Consider the following 18,771-nt stretch of genomic DNA (forward strand, 5'->3'; position numbering starts at 1 on the left):
GCCACCACGGCCACCGTCGCTACTTTCAACGCAGAAGCTGCCGTACCAACAACTTCAGAAGCCTCATGGAGCGTTGACCTGGCCTCATGATGAAATCACCATCCTTGCAAAGTCACATCCGGCGCCTGTGCGCTGTGTTGTTCTCCTTCCATCCGTTGTCCGCCTGCCTTCTGACACCTCGGACCGTACATTCAATATCCAACGTCCTTCGCATGACCATGGGCTGAGACACTACCTCACTGACTAACCCGAGCAGATCGGAGTGTTATGACTGTCCGTCGTCACCTTTGAATGGATTGCCTCTCTCTTCACCAACTGCGCTGTTTCGAACCCCACGGCTCAGATGTGGAAGCAAAGCTGCCGTGAGTTCCCGTCCTGGCAGTGCAGTCGCCCGGATGTCAGGATGGAAGCCCGATTTCCTCATGACTAGATACTCTCAAGAAGCGGTAAGAGGAAACATTACACATGACTGCGGCTGACTCCAGACAGAGTAGAGCTCTCCCTACAAGCCGTGACTACATTCTTCGTTTGACGAGACCAAATCGAGTATTCCCTTGCTGGAGGTGATACCTTCATTCCCTGATGTGATATGTCACGATGTTGGTCAGAGCAGGAGCTGCATATTTGATATTTAAGCTGGGGAGCCTGCCACTCCCCAAGGCCTGAGTCTCTGTTTGATTCCTCATGCTCCAGGTATCAAATGAGAAAACATCGTTGTATAACATCAGTTGCCACCCCGGCATTCCTACAGCTACGCTAGTGTCTCGGATCCCTGGCGGGCAGCCATGTCGGGCGGTCTTCCAGCTGCTTCGAACCGTGCGCATTTCGCCATGCAAGAGGAGTTGGCGCGGCTCACGAACGCATCAACCGCAGCTTTTTTCCTACGCAATGCTGATTACCCACAAGGCGAGGTCTTCCACATCATCCGCCCGGACCACATCTCATCTGCTCCCCCAGGGGCAATCAAAAGACCCCAGTTCCCAGAAAAGAGACAGGCCGCACTACGGATGCTGGAGCCGTGTATCTTCTTTGTACAGTTCCCGTGTCGACAGAGCTGTCGCAATCTGGGTATCTGTATCCACTACCAGTTTGTTGGTGGCTGTCGAAGGCTTCCTGATGGATTACAGTGTCCACTTTGTATTCTGAGTGACTTTGAAGTGGTATGGCCCAAGATTGAGAGACGTGCAATGCACCAGATACTGACGCTTTCATCCTTTGAGGCAGGCTATCGAAGCCAACCGCAAGTGTCCACTTCATCAAGACCCAGCACAGGCGAATCCGATCAACAACCGGCCTGAGGACTTTCTGGCCACCAGACAGCAGAAGGCATTCTACGAGCACATGTTGGAGCGATCCATGGTCTGTCACTGGCACGATCTACCACCACCATTACAAAGCCGTCCCGCCGCGTCGCACCGCGATGGCTTTCATCGTGAAACAACGCCCAAAGATATGAGTGATGTCCAAATGTTGGACAGCATAAAGGAAGAGGACATGCTGTCTGAGGGAAGTATGGTAGACACGGCTGGAGATTGCGATTCCACGTGGGACGATCGTTCCCGGTACACGGGATTCGCCATGTCCGAGCATCCTCTGGCCACGAGGTCAAGGTAAATTCATGCCAAAAAGTGGCATGTTGTTGCGGTGGTGGTTCGGAATGCGAGCTACGTGAGATCACTCGACACGAGGCCAACGCTTCACCTCAGTGGAACAACCTGGGAGCTCACGTTCCGCTAGGCCACGGCATTCCGAACAGGGAGTTCGCCGTCACGGTAGGCAGGGGACAGTCGTTAGTGTGATGTTGGGTCTTCCGCCGTGGCTTTCCACGACAAGCTGGTGTTGACGACGACAGCGGTAAGGCCGGCGTTGAAATACCACACTGGGACGACACAGTAAGTTAGCTGTAGCCGGCGTCACGAGCTGCAGAGTGGCTATTGCCAATATCAAATCGGGCACGCAAAGTCAATGTGGCATGCTGCTGCCTCTCGCATTTTAACTGCTCCACATCGTGTACGTTCGAGGTTATGCAGGACATGGGGCTCATGAGATAATCCCAATAGCACTCAGCCAGACTGTGGAATCCTCTCCTCGAGATTGATATAGAATATGCATGGTCGATATTTCCTCCTCTCTGCCATTACTGTGTACGGCTCGTGCTGGTGCTGGTGCTGGTGCTGGTGCTGGTGCTGGCGGCGACAGGTCTGGGTAGCCTATCGTGTAGAGGGACGGGGTGCTCACCAACGAGGCAAGGAGACGCCTTTGCTCTCGATCCAGCGCCGGCGAACGACCAGGAGTCCCTGAAAGTGGGAAAATCCTGGATAGAAAGCAGGAGTATGAGTGAGTAGGTAGGCGTAGAGTTAAAATCTTCCAATGTGTATTGTCGATCATCTATGTGCCTGATCATCCATCCATCCGTTGGGTAGAAGCTCGTCGTGATACCAGTCGTAGTACTCGAGGTGCTCGAGGTGTCGAGGTACTCGTTCATCTATCTACCACAGTAGACCACAGGGCGTTGGCCTTGTCAGAGATCTCGTGCGCTGCACATGCTACCGTACCTCGTTTAAAGGACAATGCTGTACACAGCCAGAGCCTCACCAGTACCGAGGTACCTACTATAAATACTCATCACGCCGACGAACCATCACACGTGATGACGCCGTGCTGGTAATTACCTACTCGTACGTATGCTTCGACCTCGCGCTCACTGACGGCAAGGTATATTTTCTACACCAACCGCACCACAAACACCACACAACTACCTACTTACAGTAACCTAGCTGTGCAGTCGCGGGAGTGGCGCTGTGACAGCCAGCGATCCCACAGCACTGATCACAACCAACGCAACGATAACCGTGATGTTAACTGTCACTACTACGACGCACAATCTACGAGTACGAGGATGTTCACGACTGTAAACGCACGCTCTCGCACGTCACAGTGACCTCTCTGGAACGTCCTGTGCCGCATATCATGTCGTACAAAGTCATGACATGGAGTATAATAGCATAATGTGCCACAGCGTAGTGTGTCAGATGCCAACAACGCGTGAGCAAGACTCTCTCGTTCTGTGTGTGTAAGTTTGTATGCAATTCTCGTGGTCTGAAATCGAGGAAGGTAAACCCCTCGAGGAAATTCCTACGTGTTATTACCTCGGAACTATCCACCGGATGAGTTCGAGTTCGAGGAACAATAATCCTAATGATATCGTGAATACGTGGTGCACATTACTATATCATTGCCGGTCCAGTCTCAGTACTAGTACTAGTACAAGCTACATCCTGAGTCGCGATACGTATGTCATTTCCTCCTGTCCCTTCGCAACAAATCGAGGGACTGACTGACTGACAGATGGATGGATAGAAGGATGGACGGTAGAAGCAAGTGGAGATTGTTGACGGTTCTTGACGTCGTCTCCCATATTCCGTCTCAGCAGGGAAAGAAAAAGTCTTTGTACAGTTCGAGTGTCTACCTATTGGACATGTAATATCTACCCGTTACGACATACCTGACCTAGGCAGAACTCGACCTCCGTACGAGTACTCGACTCGGACCCTGCCGATGCGACCGGCATGGATACTAGAATTGGAAGTGGGACTGCGACTGGGACTCGCACTGGCACTGCTACTGGCAGCGGCAGCGGCATCGCTGGCACTTGTTGAGTCTGATCGAGTCGAGCACTTGCAACGCCGCGAATACCCAGTACATGATTTTACTATTGAGCGCAGTATGGCAGACGTGCACACGAGCGGAACATGGACATGCCCATGCCAACCTGGATACGCATGGATAGACTGGTAGATGGATGGATGGGTCTGTTTACATTCTGAGATGAACCTCACCGAGACGAGAGGTGAAGAGCACGAGGACGAGTCCTCGTGGCGACCGGTAGGAGGTCCGCGCAACCTACGTGCGTCGGAGGTGTAGGAGTAGGAATTATCCGCAATGCCAGGAGTAGAGCCCTTGTCCTCCCACTGTTACGTAGGTAAAGTTGAACTTCGGCTTCAAGCGATGCGGACGGAATGGAGATGCATATGATGGAATGCTGCATTGTCCGTCTGGGTGGGTTGCTGGGTCAAGCCGCGTGAGATTACATCGTTGCCAAGCGAGGTTGCGCAACGCTGCCCAATGATACATCCTCGTTGCTGCTGCTTGCTGACCTGCCACCCTAGCTTCGAGGGTCGACTATGACCTGGCGGTTGTTGTAGTACTCGTACAACCGACGGGCTACGGGCAGTGGCACGCTGGGTCACCCAAGGTGGGGAGTTTGGCGGTCGAAGCTTGGAGCTCGAAGTTTGTGGTTGTGTGCTCATGCCGCTTGCATTTTCTTCCCGACACAAGGCGGGCAGGGTCAGCATCGTCATTAGCGTCACTACCGCCAGCATGGCCGACATGGCAGTACCCAGTACCCAGTACCCAGCACCGGTATTGTGGGCATGCATGGCCAAAACGGAGCTCGTGCGCCGGCAACAGCACCGCATCGGCAACAGCAATAGCTCGTGCACAGTCGTGTCGGAAATACGGAGAGCCGGCTCATCATTGGCCCCAGCGTGCGCTACGTGAGATACGTGAGCTACGTGAGCTACGTGAGCTACGTAAATACATCGTGCTGTTCCATTTCGTGAACACGAGCACGAGGACCTCGTAGGTCAGGTAGGTTGGTCCGTGCTTTCGGCAGAGGATGCGATGAAAGGGGACCGAACGGGCGTGGAGCGGGGGGCGCTGAAGGCAATGCAGACGGAGCAATGAGCGCGACGCGAAAACGCCACATACGACATTTTGCGTCTGTGTGTGCCTTGCGTGCGTGCGTCCTTGCGCACTGAGTACGAGGTAGGCTGGCGCCGTGATCCACTTTGGAAGGGAATACGACCTGGCGCCCGTCCGAGATCAGTGCAAGTTAAGTCAGTCGGTCATTCAGTCAATCAGTCAGTGAGCAAAGCGACCCGCGGGGTTCGGGCGCGGCGCGGCGCTGCGCTGTGCTGTGCCGTGCTGTGGGACGAAACGAGCAAGCTTGGAGTGGAATGCGACCAATGCGACGAATGCGACGAGGGCAAGACGTCTGAGGTGAAGTCAAAGTGTGTGTGCGTGTGTGTGTGTGTGAGACCGTGAGACCCCTACTCGTACGTCCCTACGTAGCAAACGAGTCCCGAACCTCGTGTGTCCGAGTTGATTTGTCGAATCATGGTCGGATGTTGAGATGCTAGCTTCGAGACATCCTGGTCCTGGACCTGGTCGACGTCAAGAGATCCTTATCCCTGCCATGAGCCGGTGACGTGACGTGACGTGAAGATGAAGGTGAAGGTGAAGGTGGGCGATGGATGATGGACGATGTCATAGTTCGAAGCACTCGATCTGAAGCGGTACGAGGACTGGGTAGGCGTGCAGTGTCTGTCTGTCCACCCGCATTTTTGGTGCTCACCGCGGTTGGCATGACTGACTACTCGTGGCCGACGTCCGAAGAGTAACCAAAAATTCGTATACTCGAATGTCGAGGAAAGAGACAAGAGAACGTTGGCGGTTACTCGTAACTCAAGGAAAAGTGAACAGAAGGGTGAACGCTCAATGGGTCATGATCTTTCGCATTTTGAATCCGCCAGTTCTGAGGCGACTGCTTGCTTCCGCTTTGCGGGATACTCTCCATCTCCACCTGTTTCCCAGCTGATTGCCATGCGTAAACGAGGCGGCAAATCCATCTCTTCACGGCTTGTAGGCCGTTCTTTGTCAAATCCACCACAGCAGTCCCCCTTTCACAATCACACCGATAGTACGCCTCGGCCACCAGTCTCGAGAGCAGACATGACTTTCTAATTGCGCGCGATGATAACCTCGCCATAATACCACATAGCAATTTTTGTCCTTCTCCAGAAGCAACGTCGGTTTCTGCCTCGCAAACATCAACCTGCGCATTGCCTCGAATTCGAGCACGCTCGTAGACAGGAACAGAGTCGTCATGCTGGAAACCATCAATCCTGGGTATCAAGTCGTAATAATAAACGGGGAATAAGTCTGTAGTAAGCGAAAGTCGTGAAATAAAAACAGGGGCGTGCGTGACGCCGACGGCCATGTGATCGCGCCAGGCGTTTTGGTGTCATCCCTTCTATCACCCATCTTTAATGTTGTACACTGGCGTAGCGCACATATTTGGCGCGACGCTCACGGATAATGTACAGAGAGTTAAGGTCGAGGCGGCATGACAAGGCATGCCAAATCGTCATCGGCAACAAGGCTCCGAATCTGGGCCCGTGTTGTAACTTGGAAGGGGCTCAATCAGCCTGATCACTCTTCGACATCGGAGTGACTGGCAGTCGACTGGGAGTCGCCTTTGTGCACTTTCTTGTGTCGGCGCAGGTTGGAGACGACGGAGAAGTGGCGTCCACATCCTTCCACGTCACATGCGAAGGGCTTCTCGCCCGTGTGGCTATACATGTGTGTCTGCAATGAGCTGGGTCGCGTAAACCGCTTGTCGCAAATCTTGCACTTGTGCTTCTTCTGCGTATTGGCAGACATCTTGGATGAGAACTGGCTCATCATCGATTGGGGGGCAGGAGGTCCCAAAGGCGCCCCCAAAAGTTGGGCTGGTCGAGGCAGTGTGCGAGAGGCGGCCATGGACTCATAGCCCGCGTCTGAGGCTGCCGAGCTGTAGTCCGTCGCAGAGTCGCTAACAGAGCCAACCGAGCTGGGGGCGTAGTATGGATAGCCACGGCCAGACTCGTTCGAGATGGATGAATGGGATGAGGCGGCTTGGGGAAACCCGTAAGAATCAGCCGAAGCTCTCTGAGTCCGGACTTCGTAAATGTTCCGAGGCGTCAAGTCCTGCATGGTTTGGTGGCTGAGAGCCAACATGCCTCGCGAGGCATCGAGTTCGCCAAAGCTGGCATTGGCGGCGCGCGAGTTGTCGACCCTGCTTGTAACGTTAGAACGGGTATTCGAAATTGAAAGTCATCCTGGGGGTCCTTACGCATCCGAGAGCTTCCTGTGCTGTTGCTGCTGCTGTTGCTGCTGTTGTTGGTGCAGAGACTGAGCATAACTGAGGGAAGAGTACGACGGCGCGTACGAAGATGACGTCGCCGCCGGCGACGAGTATGACTGCTCTGCATATGTCGAGCGTGGAATGTCTTGAGGATAACTTAGCATATCCGAGCTCGAGAATACAGTGCCAGAGTAGGCGCTACCTTGAGCCATTGAGCCAGTGACTGGAGGCATGTGCGAGTATGGCATCGAGATACCAGATCTCGAGCTGTCGGTCTTGGACCGCGCTGGAAATGACGAGTTGGAGGTAGTGCCGGTCTGATGCGACCACGGATCACTGAACTGTGGTGATGGATGCATGTTGGAATACATGTGATCGTAACTTAAGCCGCCGTAGTGTCGACCTTGGTTGTCAATGACCATCGTCATGGAGCCGGTATTTGCGAAGAGTGTCGACTGAAGCCGTAGATGGTGGAAAGTTTCGAAGGTTTGTGTTTTGTTGTATGCTCGACGGCGAAGGCTGAGGTTCACCAAGAAGAGGAAGCCAGGATCAGATCTGGTTCCTGAGAAACGTGAAGATGATCCAACTGTCACGGAGGGGATCGGCGACTGTTATGTAGCTTCTTATGTGGAGATCTGGAGGTCCAATGGCAGATCCGCAGATGATCGATGTTGATCTTTTGCTGGAGTGGTCGATAGCGGCCTTGAGCAATGCCTCCTTTCCTTCGAGAGCGATAAGTCTGGCTGCCACAGATATACAGTTCTCAAACCAGTTCGGCGAGCGGCAGATCGGCAGGACTGACTGGGGATGAAAGTTGTGCTGGCCAGCGGACGCAATTGCGTTTCGACGGCTGGCGTTTTATTGCGGTATCTGAGATTGAACCTTAAGTGCCTCGTCTATGCGTGGTCGATTGTTCGTTCATGTACGGTTGCGATTCAATGGATATTTTCAAGCAGAGGCTCGAGTGTCTCAGGTCGTGGAATGCTGGATTGAAGATGTGCGGTGAGAGGTTTCAAAACATCAAGCCCAACCGCGAGGGGTGGGGAATGTGAGGGTAGATAAAGTTGTTGTGAAGCACCAAGTTTTGGTGGCTTGCAGTCAGAGCGACTTACGTCGGTGGAGGTGAGGGAAAGGCGACTGCCATCATCGCAATCATCAGAACCACCAGAACCCTTATTCTTTTGCCCTGGGATGATCTTGGGTTGTGTCTGAATGCAGGGTTGATTAGCCTGCTGTGGGAGTGGAGAAGCCCAAGGAGGAGCCGTAAAGTGATCCTTGCGCAAGACGCCGGAGGTTGGATGATGGGGAAAGCTTGCAACCTCCTGCTGCAGGAAGTCGGGAGATGAGGGCGCTGCAGGGATGCAGGCACTTGCCAATTCGTTCTGATTGTTGGAATGAAGAGGGCCGCCTCAGGCTCTCAGCCGGTTGTCATTGGGCGACGTCAACTGTCTTGGTCTGTGGGCTTCAGAGCCCGGTCCTTGTTCAGATTGAGGCTTAGGGGACAACAAGGAGCGGGATGATATGACGATCGATGTCGGATATGTGGGTATGAAGGAGGGTGGGGATCTTCCACTTCATGCCAGATTGGAAGATGGTGGCTTTTGTGGGCGTCTGTCGCCAGAAATTCCAGGTTAGGTTCAAGACTCGACGCCAGACAGAACACAGGCTTGGTACGTTACAGGCAGTAGACGGCCTGTGAATATTGGCCTCATCTTCCACGTCTGCTCACCAAGAGAGAAGGCGAAAACCACGTCTCCGGAGAATTCTACCGTGAATAACAGATGGACTCGTCGAGGGCTTTGAGAAAGGGCACCTCGCCGTGAGGAGGATTCAAGGATGCAGACAGGCAGTCGTCTCAATTGGTGCGATAGGTCTCCATTGGCGCAGGCGGAGAGACTTCAAGCTACCGGGTGGCGTTGAGCCACTGCCGCTTCTTACGCTGGGGAGTCCCACTTGGTGCCGGGCTTTGCAGCACTGAATGTCGAGTGAGTTGAGTTTGAAAGCCGAAAAATGGCTGGAAGCCAAGCGGAGCTCTGATTGACGGGCACTTTCCGGCCGACAAAAGCGGCATAGCCCTGGAGCCCCAGTGTGCCAGTTGCGCTCCGTCCAGCTCGGAGAATTCCTCGATACGTATGGCGTCGTAGCGGACTAGCAGCTCAGAGCTACCGGTAGTGGTGAGGGGAAACGCCTGGGAATCGGGGATGAAAGATTGGGAGGTACGTAAGAGCGAGTATGAGGACTTTGCCGCTCTATTGGGGGATGCATTTCGATGCTTGTGATGGCTGTGACCGCGAAGATTATACCCAGTAGGTCTTTCAGACGCAGCCGTGGCCTTCGAATTCCACAGTACTGTCTCTCCACAGCTTCATGATCCCATGGTTGGACCGAGGGTCGAATTTCAGTTCATGCACGGTGCCAAAGCTGTGGACGCCTGCAGTCAAGTGCTGTGGTCCAGGCGGTGAGAGGGAGGCGGCATCTGTCACATATCAGATTCGGGCGGGTGGCTTCACGAAGCTACCAATGCGCGTTCGTGAAGCCAGTGCTTAGAACAGAAGAGTCTGATACTCCTGGCGCTCCTTATCTTAGCTGGGGATCCATTTGGGCTTTAGCCTGTGCGCAACAGTGAGGCCCCCAAGCCATGCCCGCCGAGTGCGATTCTCTGCACACTTCAGTAGGGGTTTCTCAAACCGCACAAGACCATCGCCACTTGGTGCTCGTGCTCTGCTATCTGGTCTCTTTTGCCATACTATACCCTGTCCAGACTCCGAATCCAGGATGGTGAATGCCCGTGCCAGCACACATAAAATGGCTTCCATTGATTTTGTGTCCCAGTTCTCCGTCCTGTAACTTTCAAGGGCCATCCAATAGTGTTGAAGGCCCCTCCGTTGGGTGGATTACTGTGTGCAGGGGTTTCATCACGCCCGTGTGCCCTTCAAACGCCGCTGACTTCACCTGTGATGCGCCGCGTCTCTGCTGGCCACACAATTTTCGTCCTTTGGAACTCTGGACGCCAGAGAAATTGTGGGGGTCAAGGCCCAAGACCGCTCTCCGATGCTGTTTCCGATCACTTTAGCCGGGTCTTAGGTACTTCCAATCCTTCCAGCAGGACCTTCAAAGACTTGCCAAATGTCCTTGTCCTTGTAGCGTTGCCGAATCAGGTCAACCAGCTATCCTCCATTTGATCATTCAGATGGGCCTGGTGCCTTTGGATGTGAACGCCCCCCGGGTCGCCAAAATTTCCCGGCACCCACAGTCGGTGTGCCGTTTTCCGGCTGTCACTTTTTTCTGTCTGGGACGCCTGCCCGGGAGGGGTACCCGGACATGTTCCAGCAAATACAGACATAGGTGTCGTTGTTTTGGCTTGCTCATCATTGCTGACTTTCAGGAACCGGCTGATAGCAATTTTATATCACAGCCTTGCCGCAGATTTGCAGACATGCACGCAACACCTGGGGAAGTCATGGGCTCCATCGCAGATCTGTTTATCGTCTGGGGAATACAGCCGCACGTGAAGAAGCCCTCGATGTTTGTGCCTGAATGACACGGAGTAAGGTCCATGATTATTTGCCACACACTTTTCTGCTCACTGGAAAAGCCCCGTGTAATGGTTGCAAGCAGTCTTTGCGCTGTGTCTCGAGGCCGTGAGTACAATTCAGAACGCGCTACGACCCAGTGTCGAATAGCCATCCCCAGATATCGAGACCACGGAGTACTGCGCCCAATTGCCACCGCCAAGGGGCCAGTGTTCGTGCCCGGTGCCAGTCTAGCACAGCATATCTCTGCGCTGCAACTGGTTTATTCCAACGAAAGTGCAGTACCCCAGTACTGGTGTTTGCAAAGTGATGCTGCACCGATACCCAAACCGCGTTATACTTGGCCTCCAGTCGGATTTGTCGCTTGCTGTGGATTTTGCGCCCGGCTAGGGTTGCTCAGCCTCCTTTTCCGGGATGTTCTACCCAACGAGCAGCACTGACCTTCAACCCCGAACCACTAACTACTCCCATCTCTCGTTGCGCAAGACCAGCCCTGTGATGCCGGGAGGCAACACGACAGAGGGTTTGACTATCTTGACGCAGGGTCTTCAATACTTGCAGCCGGCACTTCACTGCTGCAAAATGACGTCTCCCGCAGACCAAGTAATGCTTACTGGCGGGACCAACGCCCTTGTTTATGGATTCCTACTCGCGGTTTACCCAGCATAGCAATCGTAATTTCGAGCCAAAGTACGAGTATCGTGCCCTTTGCCCAATGTCGATATGAGACCCCTTATCTGAGTGGTACCCATTACTCAAACCAACCTCCACCTCGTTCGCCGGCGGCGGTGGCCTCAGATGCCGACCACTTTGGCGGGACCAAACCTGAAACGAAGCCATTTGGTCCTTGGAGCTCCAGCACCCAGGCTATCCCGACGAAGGTGCCTTAGCGCGGCGCTGTCACGGCTGTGGCGCTCGCATAGGGTCGAGTCGTGAGCCCTGCTTTTGGACCCTGCACTAAGGTATGGAGCGCACCTTCGGACGTCCAAGCTAGCAAGGTTTGTTGAAGAACTCACGTCATGCACGGTTGTCTTGGTGGAGGGCGACGATGGGCCATTGGTTCAAGTGCTCATCATCGGTGAGGCTCCAAGCTTTGAATCTTGTGCCCTGCAGGAAGAGACTCAAACCGCAAGGTCAGACACGATTTCGATGAGCCTTTGTGCACAAAGCACACTACTCGTCGTCGCAGTTGTCCATGAAGCGCCAGTGACGAAAATTGGGCGACGCACTAATTTCAACGCTTGGCAAGTCAGACTGAGATTGATCGCAGGCGCCAGTCCGCTCTCCGTTTTCGGCACCGGCCCAGAGGAAGTGGCGTCTGGACTTTCGGTTTGGGAAACTGGCTCGCATCATATTGACTGATAGCTTCAAGAGCCAACTACTGTAACCCACTTTGAAGTCCAGTGGAGGCTGCAGTGTGCATTGGCCATCGCACTGGACCGCACTACGGAGTCCTGTGTAGACAATCTCCGCTCAGAATGAAATGTGCTTGCACACCGTCACAACAATCTGACTCTGAAGCGAGAAGAAGGCGGTCGGTCTAAGAGCTAAGAACAATAGCATACTCCGTACCAGTAGACTTGAATCGGAACTTGATGGGACGTGCTCCAATATTGGCCCCTCGCGATCGCATTGTCCCTTCAGCTACTCACATTCGGTAGGGCAACGAACACTACGGGATTCGTTTCTGTCGCGCGCCATCGGGTCTCTTCACGTCGCCGAATGCGTGCACAAAGTCTCCTGAGGACCATCTAAGCTTGCGGTCTCCTCCTGCCCTGTTGTTTTAGAGTTCGGAACCAGCAGATCTTTGTAGATCCCGCGACGGCCTTCCCATTGTCCAGACTCGTCATCTTCTTGTCCTCACGGCGCAGGTCACGAGCACCTCGATATTGGAATCATCACGGCATCACGGAGATTTTCACACAATCAAATCCCGGAAGCGCATTTACATCACAGACTGTGCAAAACCAGCCCCGTCCAGCTGCAAGAGCTCCGAGCTTTGACCAACTCAGAGGCCGGGACCACAGCCAGCCGAGCTAGGAGCGTCAGGCGAACTCCCCCAAGCGTTGCTCGCTTCTTTTCGTTAAGCGCTTACGAGATATATTGTCCGTAGTCCGCGTTAGGATGGGTTAGGTGGTGAAAGAAATTGCGCCGTGACTGGGATATCCAAAGCGGTTACTGAAACCATTAGCCCCAGCCTTGCACTGCGTCTAATAAATCGAGCCTTGTCCATCACTGGCCGGCATGAACCCTGCAGATGGCCAGATCGATCAAAATAGACGAGGTCGCCGACCAGCCTAGAGTTGCCGATTCAGAAGCACTCCTGGAGAGGACGTGCCGGATCTCCTGTGAAGGAATGCACAGCAAGGGTGTGCAGAAGAGTGCAGCGTGCCTAAGAGTTCTCGTTCTTCGTGGGACCGGCTTTTTCGTCCGGGTCATTGCTCCTGGCTCAGGCGCGATCGTCCACAGCGATGTTGGAGGAGGCAGCCACGCAGACGAGCGTTTGACATTTCTTCCTCGTCGCAATGTAGCTCGCGTCGAAGCCGCTGATTCGAGCATCATGAGCGATTCAGCACGTGGTGATCATCGCTGGAGTCCAGCGGCAGATAGACCGAGCACCAAGAACATCAGATACTAATTTTGTGGGGTGAGGGCTGATCTGAAGATCAGGATCAACGAGGCTCTATCATCCATCTCCACCATGTTGGACCCCGTCAAAAGTATCAAGCAACGTCCTCTAAGCCAACCTCGTGATTGAACGCCTTTCCAGAGGCTCTTCGTTGACACATCCAGAACGTTGAGAATACCTTCTACCGTATTCTCTTGAGTTTCTCGGTTTGGAAGTGTAGTCGATCGTCGAAGCGATCGCTCTGCCGCCCGGTTAGCTAAGGAAGTAGGAGCATCAGGGTCAGTAAACGTACCTTTTCGGCAATAGTCGTGATAAGCTTGTTCTGCGCTTCTACTTCTTCTCCCGTGGCACGAGCAAGCAAGTTCAAGCGTCGAGCTGCGCCGGAGAGGTCGTCAAGGTTCCGATCGATCTCATCCTCCATGGCATCATCCTCGCTGTCGGCCTCGAACTGGTATTTCGCTCTTTCAGCCAGACTTGTCTTTGGTTTAGCGCCCGGTTGGGTCTCCTCGAACCCTTTGAAATGTTGGTTCATTCGCTGGGTGGTCTTGAAAGCAGCCTCTCGAGTGGCCTCGCGAGCCTCTCGCTCGGCGTGATGCCTGTCCATGATCTGTTCGTCTCTGCGAGCACGCCTGTCCCCAGCGGTGAAAGGGTTGTTCACATGGACTGCGAACATGCTGCGGTTCAAGGTCTTAAGTTCTTTGGTTTTGTCCTCTGCAATGTTGATATGATTGTTTCCAAGGTCGAGATTGCGATCAGTGTTGTGCATTCTCTCACCCTGTGCCCCTAGCCTGGCGAGTGTGTTCCGGCCCATTTCCTCGGCTTGGGCTGCGATCCGGAGAGCATTTTTGGTGGATGCCACGTCTTGCTGCTTCATGAACTTAATGTCCTGCTTGGTGGCATTGATGTCTTCGTCCTCCTCCTCTTCGGCCGTCAGTTGACGATCGCCATACGCACCGTAGCTGCGGTCGCTCGCATCGGGCTGATTGTGGGAGCTGTACTCATAGTCAGGAGGCCCATCTGGACGGCTCTGCTGCTTCTGCTCAAGTCGTTCCCGTGCTCCCCCAAAAAGTTCATCACGGTTACTGTCATTGTCGTAGAGGTTGGGGGCGCTTAGCCCACCGTAGCCTCCTTGCCTCGACGTGCCGCTGGTCTGTTGAACGCTGGCATACGGATTGCCGCCAGGAGGTCCACCGCCTCCGTATCCGTTCTGATTGCCGAACTTGTCTGAACCGTAACCACTACCTCCTCGAAATCCACCTTGCGGAGGACCATATTTGTTGTCCCCACCAAAACTTCCCGCTGGCGCTCCGCCATAGGGGTTGTCTCTACCTTGTGGCGGCCTCTGTTGACCAGGACCGGGTAATCCACTAACTCCGCCTTGACCTGGAGCAGCGCCCTGCCCTGGTGGAGGGAGAATTCCAGCATTCATCTTCGCCTTTGTGTAGGGGTCGGGTGCAATCGTGGGCTGAGCGTACGGGTTATTTGAGGGCGGAGCGGGCGATTTGCTCTTCGACCGGGAGCCGAAGAGAGCGAGTCTACTGGAGTCGCCGTCGTCGTCGTCGCCCCGCCTGAGGCTGAATTTCCCCATCCTTGCGCGGGTTCGAGGTAGGTGAGGTGCAATTGAAAGGCCTCGTAGAGGGAGAGTTTCCAAGAAATAGGCAGGAACAAAAGAGCAGCGTTGCAAAGCAGGCACTATTAATCTTGTAAAGTCCAAGACGGATCCCGAGCTGAAACAGGAGGGCGAGGACGTGGCTGGTGGGCAGTCGAGGCAGTGCTGTGAATCTGGACTTTTTGTCACTTCAGCCTGTCGGTCTGCGGCTGACTTTCCTCCGCGCGGCCACTAGCGTTGGGTCTTGGCAGACTAGTCGCCAAATCAGATCCGTTTCCGAGTCTCGATTTCCCCAGGTCAATTAATTACCAAGTGAACAGCTCGGTTCCTCGTCACGTCCCGAATTGAAGCCACCCTCTCACAAGGCTTGGATATGGACTAAGGCCGCAGCTCGAGTGTGAGGGCCATGGCCCCGAACATAGACAAAGAAGCGGAACATCTCCGGAACAAAGCGAGGAAAGAGCTTCTTGGTGTGCTCGAAGGCGTGAGTAGAAAGTCTGTCTGTGTGGCAGGCACCAGAACTAACATCGTGCCAGGTCCGGGGAAAGAAGAACCTGGTCATCGGAAAGGACTTGACCGGACTGCTTAGCCTCTTCATTCAGTTCCCCACCCTGAAAGAATATGGCGTGGACAAAGTCTTCGAGCTCGAGAATGGGAATACCGACTCTTCGCAAAGAAGCATCATCTATCTCGTCCACGGCGAGAAGGCCAGCCTGGTTCAAGCTGTAGCAGGTATGTATCAGAGTCGTTCTTCTGAGGGCAACGGAACCACAAGGAGACTGCACCGGTGATCGCCCGTACCTTGCTGTCAGTCTAGCGCCGAGAGTCGCCGCCAACGCTGAGTTATCCTGCAGAACAGATCAAGAAACTTCAGCGCAACGGGTCAGTGGAGCATGAGATCTCGATCTGCTGGGTTCCCAGAAGAACGCTGGTGTCGAACAAAATTCTTGAAGATGAAGGCGTTCTAGGAGATGTCAACGTCTCAGAGCTGCCGATATACTTCCTCCCTCTCGAAGATGACATGTTCTCGCTAGAGTTGGACGAGGCTTTCAACGATCTCTACCTGGTATGGCCCACCCTTTGTCAGACGGCGAGTTTGTTGACGCTGTTGCAGAGACATGATCCTTCACCTCTATATCTCGCGTCCAAAGCACTGATGCATATCCAACAACGACATGGCCTGTTTCCAAGGATTCTGGGGAAGGGCGACAATGCGCGAAGGCTTGCCAACCTTTTACTCCGGGGTCGCAAGGAGCTAGACGCCGATGAAGCTGCGACGCAGTACACCAGCTTGCCCAGCACATCAATCGAGCAATTGATCATTATTGATCGTGAGGTGGACTTCGCTACAGTCTTGTTGACTCAGTTGACATACGAGGGCCTCATTGATGAGATCATCGGTATCAAGCATAACCGTGCAGAGGTTGATTCATCAGTTATCGGACCAACTCCTCAGCCGCGACCACAGGCAGGATCCACCTCGACTTCTCCTCTCCCAGCTGTCAAACAGGGCCTGAAGCGAAAGATCCAGCTCGATTCATCCGACACGTTATACGATCAGCTGCGTTCCTCCAATTTCGCGCTTATCGGTCCGCACCTGAACAAGATCGCTCGACGCTTGGAGTCAGACTACGAAGGACGCCACAATGCTCGCGGTATCAACGAACTACGAGACTTTGTGAACAAGCTGCCCACTTTCCAACAAGAGCACCAGTCGCTGGCTATCCATACGAATCTGGCGGACGACATGACAAAGCACACCCGGTCTGACACCTTCAATCGCGAACTGGAAGTCCAGCAGAACATCGCTGCGGGGACAGATCCGATCTACCAGCATGATACCATTGAGGAACTCATCGCTCGCGATGCTCCACTTTCCACCATCCTGCGCTTGCTATGCCTCGAATCAACCGTGGCCGGTGGCCTGCGTCCCAAGGACCTAGAGTCCTTTCGCCGACAGATCCTCCATGCCTATGGCTTTCAGCATCTCCTGACTCTCGACAGACTGGAGGAGATTCAACTTCTGCAGCCTCGCTCATCCGCTTCAGCATTGCTCCTTCCAGTTGGTGGGGCAGCAGGGCAGTCGGATCGGGGCACCAAAACAAACTACGCATATCTGCGTAAGGAATTACGACTGATCATCGATGAGTACAACGAACAAGACCCTGGAGACGTTGCGTATGTATACTCTGGGTATGCCCCCCTGAGTATTCGCATTGTGCAATGTATATTGCAAAAGCAGCATCTCCAGACCCTGCACAAATCACCCTTGCCGCTTACGCCTTCGAGTACGGGATGGACTGGGTTTGAAGACATCCTCAAATCGGCACGGGGCCCGCTATTCAATATTGTACAGAAGCCCACAGATGAGAGCGCGGCAAAAGCCAAAGCTGCTTTGGCGGGCACTGGGGGCTGGAAGACCGTCTTCGTCATGTTTGTTGGAGGTATCACCTTTACGGAGATAGCAGCTCTCAGGTTCATCGGACGCAAGCTAGAAGAGGCAGGACAGCGAAAGAAAATCGTCATTTGCACCACCGGTATTGTGAGTGGTAGAAGTATCATGGAGGGAGTGATTGAGAAGTCGACTTTAGGTTCAGGCCTTTCCGCAACCTGAAAACCTGCATGCTCTACAAGCGCAGGGCACTCAGATTTTCGAGCCTGACGACTTCTCCAGGCTAAACTCTGCCTTGACACCCAGGTGATCAGTTACCCAGCCGGCCTCGAGCCCTTCGTGCTCGATCAAAGCCTTCTTGACACTCTCTTCCTCTACCTCGACGCCATAACCAAAGCGCTCAAACTTCTCGACTCTCAGTTGGCCACAGAAGAAAAACTTGTCCATACGGCTGCATCCAAACATGTTTCTCAGCTTTGTGGGCGCCATCTGGCCCCAGGTGTAACCTTCATCGCTATGCTCTTTGCCCCCAAGGGTCAGATAGGCGTCGTGGAGGTCATTATCCGAGTGAAGCGTTTCATCGAAGGGCTGAATGGCATTGAGATCTCCACCTAAGACGCTACCACTCACATCTGGACTGTGCATCCATTTTGCAGCCGTGGCCAGCTGGTGTGGCCTCTTCGGAGGATCTGCTACCAGCGACTCGAGATGAGTGTTGCAGAGGCGGATGAGCTGGCCGTTGCTAAATTTCACATCAACGAAGAGTCCGTCCCTCTCCATGACGGTCTGCTCGTAGTGGACACGGAAGAGCGAGGCGATGGACAAAACTTTTGGAATGAGTGTGCAGGTGCCATAGTGTCCCGACTCCCAATATTGTTGGTCGATGTCGGTCAAATAGTAGTTCTCTCGGACCCAGGATTGGGCTTGCACCAGTGCAAGGTCGGTCTCAAGCATTTCCTGCAGCATGATGATGGTCGGTAAGGGAGTACTGCTGACATGCGATTGAACGTGCTTGAGCGCAGGAAGCAGCCTCTCACCCGCATAGGGAAGCATGAAATCGATATTCCAGGATAGAATCGAGAACGCGGATGCCGCTGGCTGTGGTGAGGTGTCTTTAGAGGGTCGGATCTCCTGCCACAAGGAAGTCTGCGGCGAAAAGGAAAAATATGGCTGGTCGAACCTCTCTTGCCGCTTCCAAGGATGCGACGGCTTTTTCTTGGACTCGATGAGCTCGATGATCTTCTTGAGCTTGGGATCCATCCTTGGCCGCCTAGCGATGTGCTGCGGTCTCGAACAATATCGTACGTGGACGCCGGGAGAGACTCTTGCGAGACGTTGTAGTTCGGCTTGAGCACCTTTTATATTCCTGAAAGGCCTGACACGCTGCAGTAAAGTGGACATGAAGTGACAGTAAGCCAGCAGTGAGAGTAAGATGAAATTGAAGGTGTTGTCGCATGGAGCCGAGGTCAGCCTTGATTGGCCGAGACGAACGGGCAATTGCTTATGTACAAGTAATTACTCGCTCAGCAGTTCGAATTGCGGCGTCTTCAAAAGGTTGTACCGTATTGTCCTTGATCTCCTCGTATACACGTAGATAGCCCCGCATGTCTCCCACGGGATGAGCGCCTGGTGAGAAGAGCG

General features: G+C 53.8%; 5 protein-coding genes across 5 annotated transcripts; 2 read left to right on the plus strand and 3 right to left on the minus strand.

The window, feature by feature from the left end:
- Nucleotides 1–785: 785 nt before the first annotated feature.
- Nucleotides 786–1,614, plus strand: G647_02609 (uncharacterized protein; the record flags this gene model as incomplete). Its single annotated transcript, XM_008726955.1, has 2 exons — nucleotides 786–1,031; nucleotides 1,225–1,614. The coding sequence occupies 2 exons, from the start codon at nucleotides 786–788 to the stop codon at nucleotides 1,612–1,614; spliced, it is 636 nt and encodes a 211-aa protein (XP_008725177.1).
- Nucleotides 1,615–6,273: 4,659 nt separating this feature from the next.
- Nucleotides 6,274–7,395, minus strand: G647_02610 (uncharacterized protein; the record flags this gene model as incomplete). Its single annotated transcript, XM_008726956.1, has 2 exons — nucleotides 6,274–6,898; nucleotides 6,956–7,395. The coding sequence occupies 2 exons, from the start codon at nucleotides 7,393–7,395 to the stop codon at nucleotides 6,274–6,276; spliced, it is 1,065 nt and encodes a 354-aa protein (XP_008725178.1).
- A 5,915-nt stretch (nucleotides 7,396–13,310) lies between these two features.
- On the minus strand, nucleotides 13,311–14,717 carry G647_02611 (uncharacterized protein; the record flags this gene model as incomplete). The annotated part of the gene is made up of 2 exons (XM_008726957.1): nucleotides 13,311–13,370; nucleotides 13,422–14,717. The coding sequence occupies 2 exons, from the start codon at nucleotides 14,715–14,717 to the stop codon at nucleotides 13,311–13,313; spliced, it is 1,356 nt and encodes a 451-aa protein (XP_008725179.1).
- Nucleotides 14,718–15,144: 427 nt separating this feature from the next.
- Nucleotides 15,145–17,352, plus strand: G647_02612 (uncharacterized protein; the record flags this gene model as incomplete). Its single annotated transcript, XM_008726958.1, has 4 exons — nucleotides 15,145–15,222; nucleotides 15,275–15,470; nucleotides 15,593–15,804; nucleotides 15,853–17,352. 4 exons carry the CDS (start codon nucleotides 15,145–15,147, stop codon nucleotides 17,350–17,352), a joined length of 1,986 nt encoding a protein of 661 aa, XP_008725180.1.
- Nucleotides 17,353–17,382: 30 nt separating this feature from the next.
- On the minus strand, nucleotides 17,383–18,390 carry G647_02613 (uncharacterized protein; the record flags this gene model as incomplete). The annotated part of the gene is made up of 1 exon (XM_008726959.1): nucleotides 17,383–18,390. One exon carries the CDS (start codon nucleotides 18,388–18,390, stop codon nucleotides 17,383–17,385), a length of 1,008 nt encoding a protein of 335 aa, XP_008725181.1.
- Nucleotides 18,391–18,771: the final 381 nt, after the last annotated feature.

This window comes from Cladophialophora carrionii (assembly GCF_000365165.1).
Source record: "Cladophialophora carrionii CBS 160.54 unplaced genomic scaffold supercont1.2, whole genome shotgun sequence".
NCBI classification, from domain to species: domain Eukaryota; kingdom Fungi; phylum Ascomycota; class Eurotiomycetes; order Chaetothyriales; family Herpotrichiellaceae; genus Cladophialophora; species Cladophialophora carrionii.